Source organism: Paramisgurnus dabryanus, chromosome 8 (genome assembly GCF_030506205.2).
Source record: "Paramisgurnus dabryanus chromosome 8, PD_genome_1.1, whole genome shotgun sequence".
Lineage (NCBI taxonomy): Eukaryota > Metazoa > Chordata > Actinopteri > Cypriniformes > Cobitidae > Paramisgurnus > Paramisgurnus dabryanus.
Genome location: NC_133344.1, coordinates 31,698,059 through 31,717,972, shown reverse-complemented (window position 1 = coordinate 31,717,972; position 19,914 = coordinate 31,698,059). Strand labels below are relative to the sequence as shown.

At 38.2% G+C, this 19,914-nt stretch overlaps 1 protein-coding gene across 1 annotated transcript in view; it reads right to left on the bottom strand.

The window, feature by feature from the left end:
• LOC135771347 (leucine-rich repeat and fibronectin type III domain-containing protein 1-like protein) overlaps nt 1–19,914 on the bottom strand; it is a 150,125-nt gene that overhangs the window by 56,533 nt on the left and 73,678 nt on the right. Inside the window, exon 3 of the mRNA XM_065281546.1 lies at nt 12,652–14,042. Within this exon, the coding sequence (XP_065137618.1) occupies nt 12,652–14,030 (1,379 nt within the window). The 5' untranslated portion in view covers nt 14,031–14,042. The remainder of the gene's footprint in view (nt 1–12,651; nt 14,043–19,914) is intronic.

Here is a 19,914-nt window from a genome sequence, read left to right as displayed (position 1 = left end):
AAGCTCAACCCCAAATCTATGATATTCTGGGGGCGTATTACAGAAAAGTCCTAACTTTAAAATCTTATCTTAACTGTTTGGTAACCATGGTAATTTCAGTTAGGACCTCATTTAAGACAAAAGGTATTACAGAATGATGTTCCTAAATGCATTATCTTATCTTAACTGCAGATAGGAAAGTGGTATTACAGAAGCATCATAACTTGATAAAACATCCTAAAAACGGTCTTAACTTTAGGGTAACCTCACAGGTGTCCTAACTTAAAACTTCAATGAGAGCCAGCTGAAACAATCACATTATGATAGAGCTGCGGGAGAATGACATTACATTTTTAACAAAGTGGAGGATGAAAAACATCAATGTTTGTTTTTGGATTACTCTTTGAATGTTTTTTACCTTCACACATTCACATAATCACAATGTTTCTTTCAATTTCTGCCATCCCTCATTATTAAAAAACAGTTATCTTATCCGTGAACACTTGATGGGATTATAGTGAATACAGTACACACTTGACTCAGCATCTATTTCTTGTCATGTCTCTATCAAATGTTGAAATGTACAGTAGTATCCTAGCACTTAGGAACAATAGTTTTTTTTAATTTTTGTAAGTCACATTTGCTAAATGTTTAAATTGAATGGTAACTGATAGATGATGTGCTAAAACACTAATACAAAAAACACAGACTAGGATTACTATGAATTTAATAAAATGTATTTTTCTGGCCCATTAAAATTAAAAGGACAATTCTTTTGTTTACTGTAGCAGCAGCTCACGCATTGCTGGTTGCTTGGTAACAGACATGACAGTTGATAGCCGAACATGATTAAGCGATTTGGGATTTCCTAACTAGAGATGAGATAAGATTTGGTGAAATAAGATGAGAATCCTAATTCAATTTAAGATTTGCTTCTGTAATATGAATTTGTGAAAAATCTTAACTTAACACATCATATCTTAAGTTAAGACCTAAGATAGAAAGTTTCTGTAATACGCCCCCTGGTCTCTAAATTTTCCTCTGCTCCATCCTTCAGTGTGGGCCTATGGGATGCTTTTGGCCTTTTGTTATACTATCAAATTTAAAGGTATAGTTCACCCAAAAATAGAATTTCTGTCATTATTTCCTCATCCTCATGTTGTTCTAAACATGTATAGGTTTTTATATTGTGTACAAGAAGTAAGCATGGGTTGCTTAAAACGTCATTGGGTCTCATTCAGTTACAATAGCGTATGTTTTTTGTATTTATAATCCACCTAATTCACAACACGTGCATACGCACCTGATTTTGTTCTTTTACTTTTTCTTACGTCGTGAATGTACGAGGTTCGCAATTTGCATGAAGCATGCCCAAACCAGCTCCATATAAGGGCTTTTTGCAGCGCAGCACTTATCCACATAAAATTTTAGAGCAATTTGTCACCGAAGCAAAAAGCAATTGAAGATTATATTTATTATCGGTAAAGTTTGCGATTTCTATTTGCGAGGTTTTGTCGTCGGTGGAGGAAGCCAGGTGTGCTGTGTAATACAGTAAGTATTGGTAAAAATAATTATATCTTGACATGCGATAACAAAGACTTAATATGACTTTACCAGAGACGTACATTGGTGTCAAAAACAAAACAGATAGGAGGCCTGGATGAAAGTGATTGACTTCTCATTACATTACATTACATTACATTTACATTTAGCATTAAGCAGAAGCTTTGATAGAGATTTTAAGAAGTGAGGAAACAAAGCGTGAAGAATTGTCATTGCATGCACCTGCTTGTGCTTTGTCCACCAGGTGTAAATCCTTAATTCGATCACAACAAAACATCTCTCGTCAACAAGCCACATGACCTGAAGTATCATTTATATTTGTAAGATAAACTCTTCGGGTTAAAGATTTCTGACTCTGAGCCATATTATTGATGTAACATGGATGTAATATTGAGTAAAACTGATGCTTGCTTGCTTCCACTATAACTAGATTACAGAGAATGCGCACATAAGGTGTGGAGGAAACACAAGCTAGCAGCACACCGCCGAGAACTACTGACAACTACATTATTACCTGACTAGAGCACTGCCAAGCTGTTAATCTTGTATACAAACACAGCATTTGGATTGGGATTTGTAAACCAAGCAGTAATCCATATGATAGTCTTTAATCTGTGCCGATAACGAATAGCCTTTGGCACAAAGCTGCGCAACATTAAACCGAAATTGGTACCGCACCTCCATAGCAATGCTTGGCATTTGAACCCGAAGAAGCGATGCATTTTACAGCCACCACGTGGGCTTTATGTTCTCTTTTCCACTGCAGTCTGGATTTGCCCTTGCTTGCTGTGAGACATTTTAATAAACTCATCAGTCATTCATGATGGAGGAGGCATTAGCCCTTCACTGCCTCCCAGTTCACACATTAACCATCTGTTAATCAGGACTGATTGAGCAGAGCTACTCGTACACCTACCCAGGGTATACGTGCATGCGACACACACCTACCCTTTCAATCTCAGCCATCAACGTCTATTATCGCTACGTGGGCTGTTTGTTTACATGTGCAACAACCACAAGCACTGACCTTAGCCCGATGCATCATGGGAAGATCCTGTGGCTCCTTTTCTTGTAACCAGTAGTAGTGTTTTTAGTCACCACCGGTTAGCCACACACATTATGTCCAAACACCTTTATTAAATTTAACAAAAACTCTCTTTTTACTAGATATTTAAATACTTCCTTCAGTTTAATGTCCAGCAGAGTCAACTATAAGTAAAACTCCATTCACAAAGTATGTTGATCCTATAAGTCCCATAAAATTGCCAGCGCAACTTCTGTGTGAACGCAAACACGTTCCTTGATTGTTTGTGGGATCGCTCCATAAAAGGGACCTAGCAACATTGTCGCAAAATTTACAGAACGCGTCCTTATGAACAAACGTCAGAAACAATGTTGTAAGGGGCGTGATGTAGTGAGGATGCGTGTGTCATCGCAACAAGAAATTACTGTATGGTCTTTGACACTGAAGTTTTCAATGCTGATCCAAAAGCACAACCAAAATGTCTGCAAATTGGAATAAAGCTGAGATCACAAAGCTCCTCACTATCCACGCAGAAACTGAGATCGATCGCCAGCATAATAGGACTGCACGGCACGGAGAGAAATGGTGAATAATAAGCAAACTTGAAATGCTGCGGATGAAATCCTCCAAGTGCACGATTGCAGATACAATGGACGTCATGTGTCTAAGGAATCTTTGTGGCTTTTAACACTTTGTATCAAGATGTGTTTTCATCGATCGGATCATAAGTGGATGAGAGAGACGCATCACGTTTACACCTGGTATTTAAATCCGTCTCTTTTGTCCACTTTTGACCGCTTCTGTAATGAATAGTGTGAGGGGGTGGTCTGTTGAGACCGTGTGCGAGTCTCTCCGCTGTCATTCAAACGCGAGCGGGAGTAATAATGAGTTTATATGGACGCAAACTAATATTATGTCGGAGTCTGCTGCTTTTGTTGTAAACATATTGCACAGTGTTTTGTACATGTATATTTCAGAGCTTTCTCTGATAATTCGGTGCAATTGATGAAATAGGATCGCGCAACTATCAGACGCTTGAGATCAGCCACATTAGTTTTATCAATGAAAGGCTAAAAATAGCGCTGTTCACCGTGTATTCGTGCCAGATATCAGAAAAGACGTTAAACATTGTGTTCAGTACATCAGATTAGATAAATGGGCGGAGAGAAGGCGTTCACGTGTGGCTGTTTGAACACATTAAACCACATGTGCGTACACTACAAAAGCAATCCGATCGAAAGGGGTTTTTCGACTACCTCTGAATGTGGTTGAAAGTGGACGAAAGTGGACAAGCTCAAAAAGTATTGAACACCGTTTACACCTGGCATTAACATCATCCACTTGTGATCCGATAGATGAAAACGGATGACAATGCCAAGTGTAAACAGCCTCTTTGAAGGATGTCTGTTAACGCACGTGCAGATTCCGGAAAATCATTGCCAGTGTCCCTGGACAAATCCTGAAGAGATATTTTACGTTTATTTTACATAATCTGCGTGTAAAAGGCTTTAGCTATTTATACGGCTGCTCATACACTTATGTATGCCGCATTCAACTACTGCAGACATGTCGACACTTCTACAATCTTGGAAAGGTCAACATTTCAGTTGACTGTCATGCAGTAAAAAAAGTTTAATTTTCCAAGATTCCACAAAAGTATACAGCCTATGTTTGAGTTTGCGTTTCACAACAGCATGTAGCATTTGATATTCATACATGTGTATAACACGGTTGCAGAAACACAAAAACTGGCACAGATCGGCTTTGACTAGTATGGCAAATGACTTTCTTCCCATAAAAACAGATGCTAATGAGGCATCTACGTATGTTATATCTATGGTTGAACATAGCTGTTGAGGTAACACATACAGTAGGACATCTGGGTTCAGTCAAATAGTAGCATAGGCTTCATTTAAATACAGAGACTCTTTATATAGTACTTTTATCAGATCCCCAAAGTAACCAAACTAACTAATTAAGTTGATTTGTTAACAGTGAGTCTATGAAACTCAAAATACATTAATCGATGCAGAGAAGTCCTTCTCCAAAAATATTTGCATAATTGTCATATTTTTTTAACCAAAGGGTCTATTTGGTGATACAATCATGCATTAATGGATCACGAGGGGGTATGAGGCAGTCAGGTAGCAGCATCCATCTGTCCTGCTGTTTGAATAACAATCAAATTCACCTTTTCATCCAAAGACACAATTTACATAGCCAGCTTTAAAAGCATGCAATCTAATTAAGGTTTCAGAGAAGCTCTGGACTTTGGTTTTGTCTGACTGTGAAGTGGATAATTGCTGTATTTCTTTAAAAGCATCTGCCGGGGGTCCGGAGGTAATACAAACCTTGAATTTCTCATTGTTGGTTTAATATTCATTATAAAAGCAATTAGCAGATTGTTAAAAGAAGAAAAACCTTTCTGTCATTTTTATTAGCAGAACACTCACATTCTGTGGTAAAAAATTTAAAGCAACGCTATACAAACCTTACAAAATTTCTCTGCATCGTGGCACTACAGTAACCAGTTATTTTTGTATAGGTGTTTGATTAGGATTGGACAAAACTCTGAAGGTGCAATACAGTATAGGAGGTGCAAAAGAGTTCCAAAAGGAGGGTTGTTTACCGCGGTAAAAAGAAAACAGAAAAAAACTTGGAGAGACTTGAAGGTGAAAGTAACAAAATAATTTCCATTTCAAAGCAAATAATCTGCAGAATTTTATTAAATTATGTAATTGGATGATTTCTGCCACAACATTTTAGACAAACAACATGCATTACATACAACAATCTTGAACCTTAATCATCAAGGTTTTTTATCATTAAACGTTTTAACCTGTGCACCAAATGTAAATTTGCATCATATACTTTGACTGTTCGTCATCTATCCAATCTCTATACTACTTTTCATATATTATTGGATGTAACGTCATTGGATGAGCTGCTGTTTTCCAGATAACTCAGAATTAGGATATTTTCAACTTCAAAAGTTGTCTGGAATGCAGCACACCTCAGCCTAAAATGGGCCAAACTGTCAATCAGTTTTGGGCTGTGTTCGAATTAGGTCAAATAGGTATTACTGTTGCCTCACAGTAAGAAGGTCCCCGGCTCAAGCCCTGGCTAGGTCAGGTGGCCTTTCTGTGAGGAGTTTGCATGTTCTCCCTGTGTCAGCGTGGGTTTACTCCGGGTACTCCGGTTTCCTCCCACAGGACAAAAACATGCAAGTTGGGCAAATTGGAAATGCCAAATTGTCCCTCCCCCTACCTGTGTATGGATCAACTTGTCTGAATAAACTTGTGTATGGATTAACTTGTTCTTGCCATGAATATAGCCGTAGATGCTGGAATGACGTAAAGAAATAAAGGAAGAAGAAGAAGAAGAATTAGGTCAAAGATTATGGGATTCCCCTAGCTAAGCGCCAGCCCCCCATTATAGGGTCTAAAAATGCAAGTGGTAATATATACCGTATTATACTTGCATTGTTCTTACTATGAACGTATTTGGAAAAAAATCACATGTAAGTCAGTAAAAGTACTGTACATTATTAATTGAAACTGGAAGCAGTGATGGAAGGGCCCTCGCACACATGACACCACCCAGTGCCATAAGAACAACAGGGAAAATGCATTTAGCAGGTAAACAGAGGTGAACTATTTAAAAGTCTAATATAATGTGCCACATTTCCTGTTGGTAATTACAAATGACAGAGAGCTACCACCATGAAAATACAGTAGCAAGAAAGCAAGACTACTGCATATCAAAATTATACAATACCTTAATAACTTTTCAGCTATAACACAAACGCTTATTCAGTATTGATTAATTCAGTACAACAATCCTAAATCAAAAAAGAATTGAATCTTTCTGTCAACAAGGTAAAAAATAATCCACATGCAGAGACAATGACTCATCGTTCATGTAGTATTTTAATTTTACCCAGGGGACCCCCCAATTTATATTTTTGCGCATAGGGGGTCCCTCAATGCTTATAGGAGGTCCGGGACCAGCCCCTTCAATTCAAACACTGGTTTTGGGTACAAATTAAAGAAAAAAAGATTTTCTGGTGGAATCAAAGAAAGGAAATCATAGATATTCTGCATTTTTGCTGATAGGCTTATTTTTATCTTTCTTCAAAGATCTTTATTAGGGGAACACAGCTGTGCAATTTTCTTTTCCAAAATAATACACAAAGAGAATAAAAGTATTACCAATGTACTCTAAAGACAGACACACCATGCTGCTCTAAATATAGTTATTTCACAGTTAAAAACCAAAGCTGAACTAAATTTGTACTTGCTGATAGATGTGCAGCCGACATATCTATGAATGAAGCCACTTAATCAATGCTTTGATGGTTTTCAATGACAATTAAGGCACATTTTCATTATTCTTGCTTCAGTTTTTAACATCTGCTTAAAATGACTGTACCAATGACTGTTCAACAAGTGGAACAAGTGTAGTTAAAAGAACTGTTCATCCTTAAAGTTGGTTCTGGTCGATGTGAACACAAAAGTAGATGTTTTGAAGAAGCTTATGACCATATCTGTCAAGCTCCATAAAGGACAAAAGCATTATAAATGCAAAAGGAAAAAAATGGTACACATATCTCGTGTGCTATAATCCAAATCATGTAAGGCCATGAAAGGTTTGTGTGAGAAACTTAAGCATTTATATACTGATAATCCTCAAAAAAAAATTACATTCTGGATCCAACTTCAGGGGTGATGGTTATCGGTGGAAAAGAGACTTAAATTGCATTCTTCACAAACCTATCAAATGACTTCTGAAGACTTTGAATTTAGTGAGCGTGTCATATGAACTCCAGTATGAAAAAAGCTTTTAAAAGGTTGATACATTGTCAGTTGATTTCCAGCATGAGATGGGTGACAATTCTTAAGAAGTATAGCATCAAGGTTTTGGTGCAAATAGAGACAGAATTGGTTAAACTATCCCTTTCAATGTGTAAATAGACAGGCAAGATAATACAGTAGCAATCAGCCAAAATGTACTCATTACAGTACATAATCAGAAATCAGATCCCTGGTTCTACCTCAAAATCTGATTATGTTCTTCTCATATACAATCTCATAAGCAGTCATTTAAGGAGAAAATGCATAGGAAAGTGTGTTGGATCAGAATGTGCTTTTCCTTTCTAACTCTCTATTCTCAGGTACATCCTTTGGTGTGAAAAGAAAGTAAAGCCTATTTTGATATGTCTGTCTCCATTGGTCTGCTCTTTTGGAGAGGCTGTCCAAGGTGTTAGAATGAGCTGACGGTGGTACATTGACATCCTGTTACATCCAGTCAGAGAAAAGTGTGGCCAATACCAGTGTTAATAGATTACAAGTACCTGCCCAGATCCAACAAAGACCATACAGAGCTCACAGAGTGTTACTGTAACTGTTTACATAAACCTATTTAACCCAACCCTATTGGTTTTTATACTGTTTTAAACCATGGTGCAATCTGCTGTATGGTCCCAGCCGGAAAATCCTATTGACATGCTTATTAAGTCAAAAGGGGGGTCACTAGACATTTAATTTTGTGGTTGGAAGGATGAGAAGAAAAAGCAATGTAACGCCTACTTTAGAATTAATGTGCATTGGGTTTGGCTAGCTGGACTTCTGCTTGCATTGACCCAGTTTCTCAGAGTTTTACAATAATTCACTTTTAATCATTTGAAGCCTCTTTATATTATGTGCACTGAGCTAGTTTGGATGTTTGGAATGTCATTTAAATCAAGGGCTCGAGGTCTGGCTCATTAGCATGTGCCAGAAACCCCACTGATAGATTCGCAACTACACTATTTCGCTGCCAAAAAGCATCAGCCATTCACAAGGAACTGCGTATTCTGATGAAACTACATATCAATCATCAAAATATTTTTTCCACTGACCTAATTTGTTTTTTGTTTGTTTTTCCCTGATGTCACAGCTCAAGACAGATGCTAGTGAAGGTTTTGGGACTGAGCATGTTCTTGTGATGCAATCATCCAATCAGAACTGTCAGATTGTTATTGTCATCATTTATGACTTGGGTGATTGGTTCAAAAACATCTACTGTATGTCTAAATAAGGGTCAGTGGGCACTGATGACTTCATACCTTCAGGGCTCCTGTCTTTGAGATTGATGTAGAAGCAACAAACAGCTTTCCGCTATGAACCTCATTGATTTTAAAGTATGCATACATTTAACCTAGAGACGCACCGATATATTGGCCAATAATCAGTTATCGGCTATCGGCTGATATATATATACTGTCAATCAAAAGATAACAGGAAAATGAAATGAATTTGTGCTCTGTGTGTAGAAAATGTAAAGAAACATCACTACTTAATTGTCCAATATTAATGGTCAGTATATGAATGAATAACATTCAGAAAATTTAATCTTCAGAATTTAGCCCGAATAATCGGTATCTGTAGAATAATTGAATAACTGATCTCTAATTTAAACCTTAACTCATTCATGGCCATAGCCAGCTATGAGGTCATCAAGATCCAGACCGTAACTTGTTCATATTTAGAACTAAAATTTGAATGTTAAATTAGGGATGGGCATTCCTGGTCCTGGAGGGCCACTGTCCTGCAAATTTAGCTCCAACCCTAATCAAACACACCTGAATGTCATTTCCAAGTCATTTTGAAGCCTTTGATTGGGATTTTCAGGTCTGTTTGATTGGTGTTGGAGCTAAACTTTGCAGGACTGTGGCCCTCCAGGACCAGGAATGCCCCCTCCTTTGTTAAATTATGAAGATTGACTTAAGTTGCTGCGAGACACTGATGAAATGATTGAGGCTTGAGATAGAGCGTTAGCTGTGTTGCGTTGCCAGATCCCATTATTATGTATTTTATTTATTTATTCAGGACAGTGCACATTAATGAACAATACAACATTATGCTAATTTTCACCTGTAGTCCCACAACAGAAAAACAACAACGTGCGTCTTTAGACTTGTTTTTAGAAATTAGTAGGCATAAGTGAGAAGATGCAGGTTAGTGAAGTCTTTGTCTCATTCCTAAAAGGCAAGGTTCATACTGTCACATATTTAGCATGGGCAATAATCATTGTGATTATATGAAAAAAAATGGTATCAGCACAAAAAAACACTCTCATATTTGTCTTCTCTAAAATTCTCAATAACATCAAACACTGTGCTCAGATTTTTCTCCTTAGCTAAAGACTCTGCCGCTCTCACATTTGTCTTCTTTTAATTTTAGAAGTGTGAGAGTGTTAGAGTTTTTGTCTCAGGAGTCTGAAGCAAGTCTCCATTTGATGTTAAAGTAACCCTTTTGATTTTTCTTTGCTATGGGATGGCAAAAATACAGGCAAAACATGAGATTGCATTTGATATTCTTAACACTCCACCATAAACCTCAATAAATAAACCCTGGCAATGGCCATGCACTCATTTACTATTTTCTTTCAGAAATGAATCATTAGGCTGTTTTAATATTCTCTGTGTCTTAACAAAAACAAAGTTCTCTTCATAACCAACATCTGTCAAGAAAGAATGGACCGTAATCTCTGACCTACAGTAACAACACATCTGAAAATACAATTCATTGGAAATTTTAGTCACTCACAATAAATAATGCTCCAAATAATGCTCCAAAACTCCATTCCACGTTTTAGCTACAGCCTTGACTTTCATGATGCTGCTTCCTCAAATTCATTTCACTTGGTTAATTTAGAGTCCATATAAATTAAACTCCATACTGTTTTCACTACTAGCTCGATGAGGCTCCTGCAACACAACAAGGTAGGCTTAACAATGCCTTATAGGCTATAAAGGCAATTATTTAACTAAAAGGCAGCAGTATACAAGACAATAGAAGTCGACCGATTTATGGGCCAGGCCGATTAATTGGCCGATTTTTGGCATATTTAAAAAAATCGGCTTTGGCCGATTTTGCTGCAAAATTAGGCCGATTAATAGGCAGGCGCATCTGCAGGCACCTAAGCGTTGTTGTAGAGCTCATGACGCTGCCTCTTGCTGCAAGCAGATTGCTTCTGTGTGTGTGCAGCTCTGCTCTTATTCACAAACAGCTTTAGTAAACGATGGCGGGATCGGGCGAATTAAGCAGCCAGTACAACAGCGCAACGGGCTTATGTCTCACGGTGCACTGTCCGTGCAAAGATTAGGCTCATTTCATGTGATTAATGAGTGATGATGAGTTTTGTTTGCGTGACAGAGAGAGCAGAGCCGCGCACGTACGCTTTCTGTCTTTAAACTGTCTCCCTGCTTTTATTACTCAAAACAAAACTGACTCGATGGCGAAAGGTCGGAAAACCAAATCATATCCACAGAGGAAATGTTTTTCGTGATGTTACAGAAACACTTTGTTTACAGCTTGGCGCTGCTCAGCCTGGATTAGAACACAACGCGTCCGATTCGTGAACTGACTCCTTTGAACGGATTCGTTTGAATGAACGGTTGTAACAACAGATCTGTCCCAACACTAAACTCACAGGACGTCACTGTCAGCACAATCAGTCACTTATAGCGCCTCAGAAATGAGAATGTAAATGTGTTTAGAAAGATTTGCCCTAAATAACAGTCTCAACTAAAAAACATAGACATTTACTATGTTAACTTTATGATGAATAAATAAATTATCAGGTCTACCAAATAAGGATTTTATCCTACAAAGCAATAAAAGCCATGGTAAAAAAACTGATCAAAGATGATGACAGCAGTGTCAGGTATTATCTGTGTCTGATAAATGCATGGTGCAGAAGAGGTTGTAAAACTCTTCAGAAAGACCAGTCATCATTTTTTTAAATACTTTGACTTAAATAGTGACGTTTTTACATTTAAAATATCTGCTAATGATGAGAACATTTTGATTATTATGTACATATAGAAAGTCAGCCAAACATATCGGCCATCTGCTGCCATGATTTCTAAATATCGGCATCGGCCAGAGAAAAAGCCATATCGGTCGACCTCTACAAGACAATTGCATCTACTCCAGTAAATGTTATGCACCCACCCACATTTCTTTTGGGGCTCCGACGACCATGGACAATACCAACTGTTTAACCCAGAAAATGTTTATATATGGCCATTGGCCAAACAATCGGTTAAACAACCCAGCATTTTGGTTAATTTATAACATAGCGGTTGGGTTTGTCCATTCTTGACCCAACCATGGGTTTTTGATCTCCAGCATGCTGAAACTCACATAAGAAGATACTGTAACATGATTGCATTTTAATATAAAACTATTTGTTTGTGTTCAGCTAAAGAGAGGAAGTCATATGCATGTGTGATGGCAGACGGTGAGGAATTTTCATATTGTTTATCAAAGACAAATTAATCAGATTTTTACAGACATTGATGTAGCAATGTATTTATTTATTTTATACAAGGTTGTTATGTGGATGCTTATTCATAAATGTCCCCAATGCCCAGATTAATTAAACATACCAGACAGCTGTGAATGCAAAGATATCACAAAGCGTCTGGATTCCAAATATAAGCAATGACAAATTGGTTTTGTGTCCACCTCTCCCAGCACAGATTTTGCCTCAGTCTTTTATGTAAAAAAATCATCTGTTATTTCTGACTATAGAGCCGTCATCTTTGATATTTCCATCTCTTTTCATGAATAGCATTTCTAAACTCAAAAGAACTCACTGTGCACAAATACTTTGAATTGTGGATATCCCACAGCTTTAGAAAAGTGATCTGGGAAAATATGGCCCACAAACAACACAACTTCTGACAGATGAGGCAAAGAGTTCCTCTTTCATCGTGACAAAGACATACTGCGGTGCAAAACAGCTAAAGTTTCAGATGTTGGTTTTTGTCATTCCAAAAAGTAAGCTTAAGCATAGGGGGGTCCAAAGCAATTGATTGTAGATTGAACAATATGAATGACAATAAATAACAGTCCGGTACTGCATATTGATGCAGACTGCTGCTTAACAATATGAGCAAAAGATCATTCTAATAAACCTTTATACTGTAGAAGATGACTGGATACATTATTGAATATGTGACTTGTTGTGTTAGCAAAACCAATTAATACAGTTGTAATTTGATTTTCAATTCAATAAATACTTGCACATCTTACCTGTAGACCAAGGTGTCATCTGATGAGCTGTTATATTGAATCTGATACATCCTGATTCCAGGAAATTGTTGTTGTGAAGGCCACCTGATGAGTGCAGAATTTGCTGTGAGCTCAGCAAGTACTATCTTCCTCTCTTGAGTCCTGGTCTCATTGCTAGCGGATGAAGTCGACTTAGCAGAGGTTAGAATATCAGATGGCCCCGGATCAGGTTCTCGGACTCGGTTAGTGCTGTTAGCTAAGTGAGGCAGTGGATTGACCACCAGTTCCACCGTGCCAGTAGACTCCCCTGCGGCATTAGATGCGATGCAGGTGAAGACTCCTGTGTCCTTCAGGGAAGTGATATTAATCTCTAAGCTCCCATTGCTAAAGCTTAAAGTACGAGAGGTGTTCGCAATTAGACGGCCCTCCGGAGAGATCCAGTGAACTTCGGGGTCCGGGTCGCCGTTGGCTTTGCATTTCAGACTGGTGGGCTGGCCCTCCATGGCAAAGGTTTTGGGAGATTTCCTTGTAATCACAGGTGGATCACAGATAAACTCCTCCTCCGGGATTGTCCAGAAGTACTTTGCTGTAAGATCAGAAGGAGATGCGCAGGTTTCCAAGTCATCCTCACGCGTTACCCTCCGCAACCAAAGCAGCTCACAGTTACAATGTAGAGGGTTCCCTCCAAAACTTAAGACGAGAGAAGAAAGAGGTGACCCCTTTGACTTGGCGTAAACTGGTATCCTAAGAAACAAAGGGTCGGGGGGTATTTTCTTTAGCTTATTGGACGTCATATCAAGACGGGCTAATTTGTGCAGGTTGGAGAAGACTCCAAGTGGGACGTGCTCTATGAGGTTATGGTCCATGTTGAGAGTATTGACGTTGGTAAGTCGTCCTATAGTCTCCCACGGTATGTCCACAAGGTTATTGTACGAGAGATCCAAGTCTTCCAGGGTCCCCAAAAAGTCATCGAAAGCATGTGGTGAAATGTTATGCAGTTGATTGTTGGCTAGGATAAGGTGCCTCAAATTGGTGAGACCTCGGAAATGGTCGTCGGCGATGACGCTCAAACGGTTGCTGTCTAAGTGCAACGCCCGTAGCTTCTTCAGGTCGCCGAAAGTGTAAGGCATGATCTGGCTGATGGTATTGCGGGACAGCGTCAAGTGCAAGAGGCTGGTCATGTTCGCGAAGTCCCGCCTCCTCACTGCCGTAATGAAGTTCTCAGTGAGACGCAGTTCCACCGTACGTCGATCAATGACCGTTGGCACAAAAAGCAGCCCTGTCTTGGCGCAGAGGATGGCCAGAGATGGTGACAGGTTCTGGCACATGCAACGTTTGGGGCACAGTTGCCCTGACGCAGACACGGCCAGCACCAGCAGGGAGAAGATCAGCCGCTCCATCTCTCTGGGTAACTGCAAGGCAAGCAAATACAGTGTGACAATATGAAAATACACTCATTGTGTGTTCAAGGCCAGTGATTTTGTATTTGACTAGTAGTGCTGAACACTATTAATATGAATGGTTATTTTATTTCCCTCAGTATGTTTTATAGCTCAGTGAATACAATTATGTTTAATAAGTAAGAATTATTGCTAATATATTATACGCATATTACGGTTGCACGCATACCCACCACGTTATTAGTGTGGGGATGATGCAAGGTGACAGAAATATGCAACTGCTTCTGTTCATTCAAATGATGCTTTGTTCCAAACCTGTACACTGTTATTTTAAATGCTGTTGCATGGACAAAACCAAAAATCTGTTTGGGTGGTTAATGTTATCGCACAATAAATGTGGTTCATATGACTCGTACACAATATTACAAGTCGTCTGAAGGCACATGATAGCTTTGTGTGAGGAATGGACCAGATCATGTCTATGTGTCAGACTGCTATCTTAAAGTAAAACGAGCAACATTTTCATTTTTGGGTGAACTTTAGCCTGCATTAAATCCCACAGTGTTTTACTGTATACTGTTTGTTTTTATGACATGCATAACTCTCACAAATTCAATTACCATGTCCCCCTCTCAATCACAATACAATCCATTTACAAGCTACAGATAAGGATCACTGTGAAGTATGGGTCCTTCATGTAATTGGTGCATCTCAGCAAGTCTTGAGGTAATCTTAAAGACAGATGAATCTTGCAATGCTACGAAGCTAAAACCACTTACAGAAGCAAATCAGTCCTGCTGAAACTTTGAAGTTCTTGTTTTGATCAGAGCATCTGTATAAGATAGATGTTATTGTGTGGTTATGTGATCAGGCCTGGATTGTTTAATTGGGAGCACCGGGAGAACCCCCGGTGGGCTGTTCTGTTATTTTAGCGACGAGTGGCCGGTGTTGTCATGGCACCGGTTTGGAGGTTATATGCTGTTATATGCGAGTGGTATATGTCCCGACCTCTTTATGCCCAAGTTGACTGTGTCCACTCCTGACCACTTATTGGAAGAATTCTTGCATAAAGGTCCATTAACATCTAAAACACATGGAAAACGCAGGGCGCGCAGTTTTCTTCAGTGCTTGCTGTCCGCCATTGCTACCGGTCCCACTCGCTATACACACAAGTTTTATTTCAGACGCGTCTATATTTGAGTACACCTCCCGCGCATTTACATTTAAAATTAACTTGAGTGCAACTTAGTGTGAACGACTTTTAACAGTAAAAAGATTTACAAATCATATTTTTTTTATAAGTCTTAGATATAACAATAAAGCGTCTATGAATCATCATATAATCTATTGCAAGGGTAACAAAAATCTATTTGATGCAAAACTCATCTCAGTTTTTTTTGAAAAAGTAAGTTTTATCTGAATATGATGTTTATATGAATATGGTGTGCACACATTTTTGAAAATCCATTATATATTTGTTTTTTGTTGACACAAAGTATGCCTACCTTACATTATGCCAATATACATGATCTAAGTAATAAAAATTTAAGATAAGGATTTTTATTTTTTCATCAGTTTCCACTGCATACTTGATAAATCTTTCTTTTGTATTGTATATCAAGGGTTTCCAAACTTTTTTAACCCGATCTCAAGACCCACCATTTTTTTAAAAAGGAAAAAAGGGGAAAAACACATTTGTTCCCTTTCAGTAGTTTGTGAATAAGTTTAATTGAGTAACATTAAAATACCTTATTGTAAGGCTGCATGATTATGGCAAAAATGATAATTGTTTAGGCTAATGTATTTGCGCTGAATTGGAAATGATATATTTAAAAATACAATAAATTGCAAGGCTGCAGCGAACAGTGCACTATTGCAGACTTATATACAGGTAGGCTACTGTGGATTTAATTATAATATTTTAATATAGTCAGTGAACTAAAGTGGGTCGGCCATGAAACTCCAGGGCTGAAAATGAGTCCCACTTCAGCCCTGGCTGTGATATCATAAAACTGAAGCACTTTTTGGTTATATATATGACCTCGTTTCTCCAGGTACTGTACAGTCATTGGCTCTACAACGTAAATATCTGTGTGAAATTCATTGAGTGTTTGTTCTGGGTCGGGTTTTCAGAAAGAAATATAACAGGGAATTGTGTAGCCGTCTGTAATAAAATTTCATGGAATGTGACATAATTCCATGGATGAAAGGCCTTAGAAGAAGATGTGGTACACAGAAATGACTCAAGCTGCTAATAACTACATTTTTCAGTGATGTGATAGTAGTTCAGCAGTTCAAAGTAATGTCGTTTTTCCAGTAACAAGCCAGTTTTCCAGTAGCAGTGTACTGTGACAAAATACCACATTGATGTTTTTAGCATCACATTGAATTGCACACTCAGTCTGAGGCAATATCCACATGCATTTTTCTTAAACTGGTGTTCATTATTTTTTGACCCGGTTATATAATTGGGGTTGTTTATTTTTCTGGCCTTAAGTGGGTTCATGCATACATAAACATTCATTGCTTTTGTGCTTAATGACCTAATTATATCACTTTTCCAAACTTTTTTGTAGTTTGTAGACCTATTTCCACTACAGAAAAACTTTTGTTCACCAGAAAGGTTCAGTGGATGTTAAAGGTCCTTAATGGAACCATACAGCCTGACAAAGAAACTTTGATTTTAGCTTTATTTTTAAGAGTGCAGGATGTAGGAAATGGCTTTTTTAAAGAGCAGCTTGACTGTGGTGAAATTGCTTTTAATTGCTAGTAGGTTATAGCTTGCCAAGTTACAGCTACAAAGTAGTTTTCCCAACATCAAAGCTAAACTCCACTCAAAACTTTAAAAATTCTTCAATCACTGAATTAGGCCCATTCCTTCCTGTGCACTGGGGCCCTGTCCCAAATGGCAATGGGTTACCTCACAGTCCACACTTTGATAACAACATGTAATGCAGACCTTAGAGACCCTTGACGCAAGTCCAAGAGGGCGCACCAGAGTCATATTTTGGGACAGACTCGAGCGTATTCCTGTGGGTGGAGATTAGTCAAAAACTCTTATTTTGGCCCTGTCCCAAATGGCACACTCAGGACTTGTGGACTTCTTCAGAGTCCACACTTTGATGATATCGTAGTGCAGACCTTAGCGACTCTTGACGTGAGTCCAAGAAGGTGCATCAGAGTCGTATTTTTGGACAGACTCGAGCGTCACACCCAATCAGTGTGAACTCCTCCCCTCCATCGTCTGATTGGTCTGATTGCTGTTTCGCAAAGACTTCTGGGTTGGTAAAGTACGCAAAGCCTGCTTCATTGTGGGATTCCCCAAAGACCGCATCAAGGATGCAATGGGGATGCAGATGAGCACACTTCGAAGCGTAAAAATGACAGATGGGACACCCTACAGACTCCTAGACTAAGCGAGCATATACAATTTAAGGCCACGAGACCAAAAGTCCATATGAAATGTGCCGTTTAGGACAGGGCCTGGAACGTTCTTTCCCTACAAATTCCAACAATGCAACACAAAAACCAGTATGCATCGATGGTCCCTATGTTCCCACATGACCTTTTATAAAGCTCTCCAAACAAAATCGCACTAGCCAACTCAATAAACGTTTGTTTTAGTTTTAATATAGACACACATTGGTAGACAGGAAGAGACCACAATCTACTTAATATTTAAATGTAATATTCCTCCAAATTTATGCACAGATATGTAAGAGAATAATGAAAGTGTTTAATGAAAGTGTTTATCCAAAGATATATAAATAAATATCCAAATATATATAATTTGTTTAAGTTGTGCAGAATATTTAGAAGTGGTTGGCTATGAAATTTTCCAATAAACTCAAAAAATTGACTTCTGCTGGTTTTTAAAACTACCCGAGGTCATTTAAAAAAAAAAACTTTATTTCCTCTTTACCCTGATAGCGAGAGCCAGTAAGTGACTTTTTCATGCCTTGTCTACAGTACCAACTGAACCTTAAGCCCTGAGAGCTCTGATGTAGCGGAGATGGATTAACACATCTATGTCGACTTTTACAGGAGTGCCCATGGGCCCTGTAAGTCAGAGGTGCGGTGAATCAATGTGAACTTTTCCTGAAGGGAATGTGTGAAGAAGTACTCTTTTTCGAAGACCATTTTAAATTTACTATCAGCTGCAACCAGCTGCGACGTGCTTGGACGTGGTGTGATGACATTATTTTGCCTGTTTTGTTCTCGTTCCTTTGTCAAAAGTTGTTGCATGCCAGCATCCTTATTGCGGTCCATTGTTTTGTATTATGAAGAACCTGACTCAAGATTCTTTATTCTTCAATCAATGTCATCCAGCGGCGAACTCTAAAATCAAGCAATCAAAGTAATCACATGCTGTCTGCGGTTTGAGACGTGACCCGCAGGGCGGATGTCATAAACTTCTGTCACCCGCAGTGTGCGCTGAATTAAGATCCGCACTGTAGGCTATTGTATAGCGCATTTCAATTAAAAATTCTCAATAGATTTAATTTGCCACAAAAGAGGCTCGGCTGGATGTCCCAGGGTTGGAAACATCTAAGACACAGCAAAATGAAAGAATTAAAAATGCCCAGCAGAAACCAACTTCCTTTCAAGAGTATATATGAGCATCCCTAGCACTAATTTATCTTGTGAAAAATTATTCCCATTAGTTCATGTTACTATGACAATGCAAATCAGCAAGCGCATTAATCATATATCAAAGGTCTCTGCTTCCTTCTTAATATCGAACACTGGCCTGTATCAGATCATCTACGCAAAAAGGCGTTTTAAACGTCTCTTGCAAGTCAAAACAGATGCTTGGAGTACATTATGCATTTTCAAATAACAGCAGTTAGCCCTTTCCACTGTTTCAAAGGCCTCTGTACCCATTACAATCCACCTAGATAGGCCTCATTTGCCCACAGATGTTCCTTGGCCCATTTAACAGGGCTCCAGTTTTCAAATGAAACACAGGCACAGTAAATTCATAACTAACCCACTTTGCTAGCTCACAGTATGAATGTTGAGCTGCATAGAGACGTTGTCTCAGTAATCACAGACATGCAAGATAAGCTCTTATTTGTTTGTGCTGAGTTAAGTCTCATAGGGAGAACCACAGCGAGATGATGCCCTACATATCCTTCCCACTTAAATATTAGTGACTTGCAGAGTTTCGTATGTGAAGACGTTTCTTTACCATGTGTAAAGTACCTTTAATAAATATCATTCAATGAAAGTACCATATTTAAAGATCGGTCAATATCAGTCAGATCCTCAAACCTCTAAAAACAGCACATAATAGCATCACATTTAGTTATTTAGCGAAATTAATATTTGGGCTAACATCATCACTTAAAGGGAACAGTTCACCTTAAAAATAAAATATTAATTCTCATTATTCGCTCAAAATAATGTTTCAAATAAAAACATTTTTTGTTACTTTAATAAAGAGGTATATTTGGGTCAAAAAGAGACGAACACAGCTGTTGGGTTAAATGAACCTAGATAATGTTTATATTTAACCCAAATATGAGTTAAAATATCCCAACATTTGGTTGAAACAACCCGGCATAGGTAAAATCAGAGGTGTAAAAAGTACTCAAAAATATTACTCAAGTGAAAGTACAAGTACTGAGTGTAAATTTTACTCAATTAAAAGTAAAAGTATCTGGCCAGAATTATACTTGAGTAAAAGTAAAAAGTACCACATTAAAATTGTACTTGAGTATTAAAAAACTAAAAGTAACAGGAATAATGAAAAAGAGAGATTCATGTTTAAGCTTTTAATCTCTAAAAACATGAAGTGAATGAACCACATACAAGGTTTTATCTTTCTTTACAACTGTTTGTATTAAATTGTATTTCATCATCAAACTATAAGACTACTACC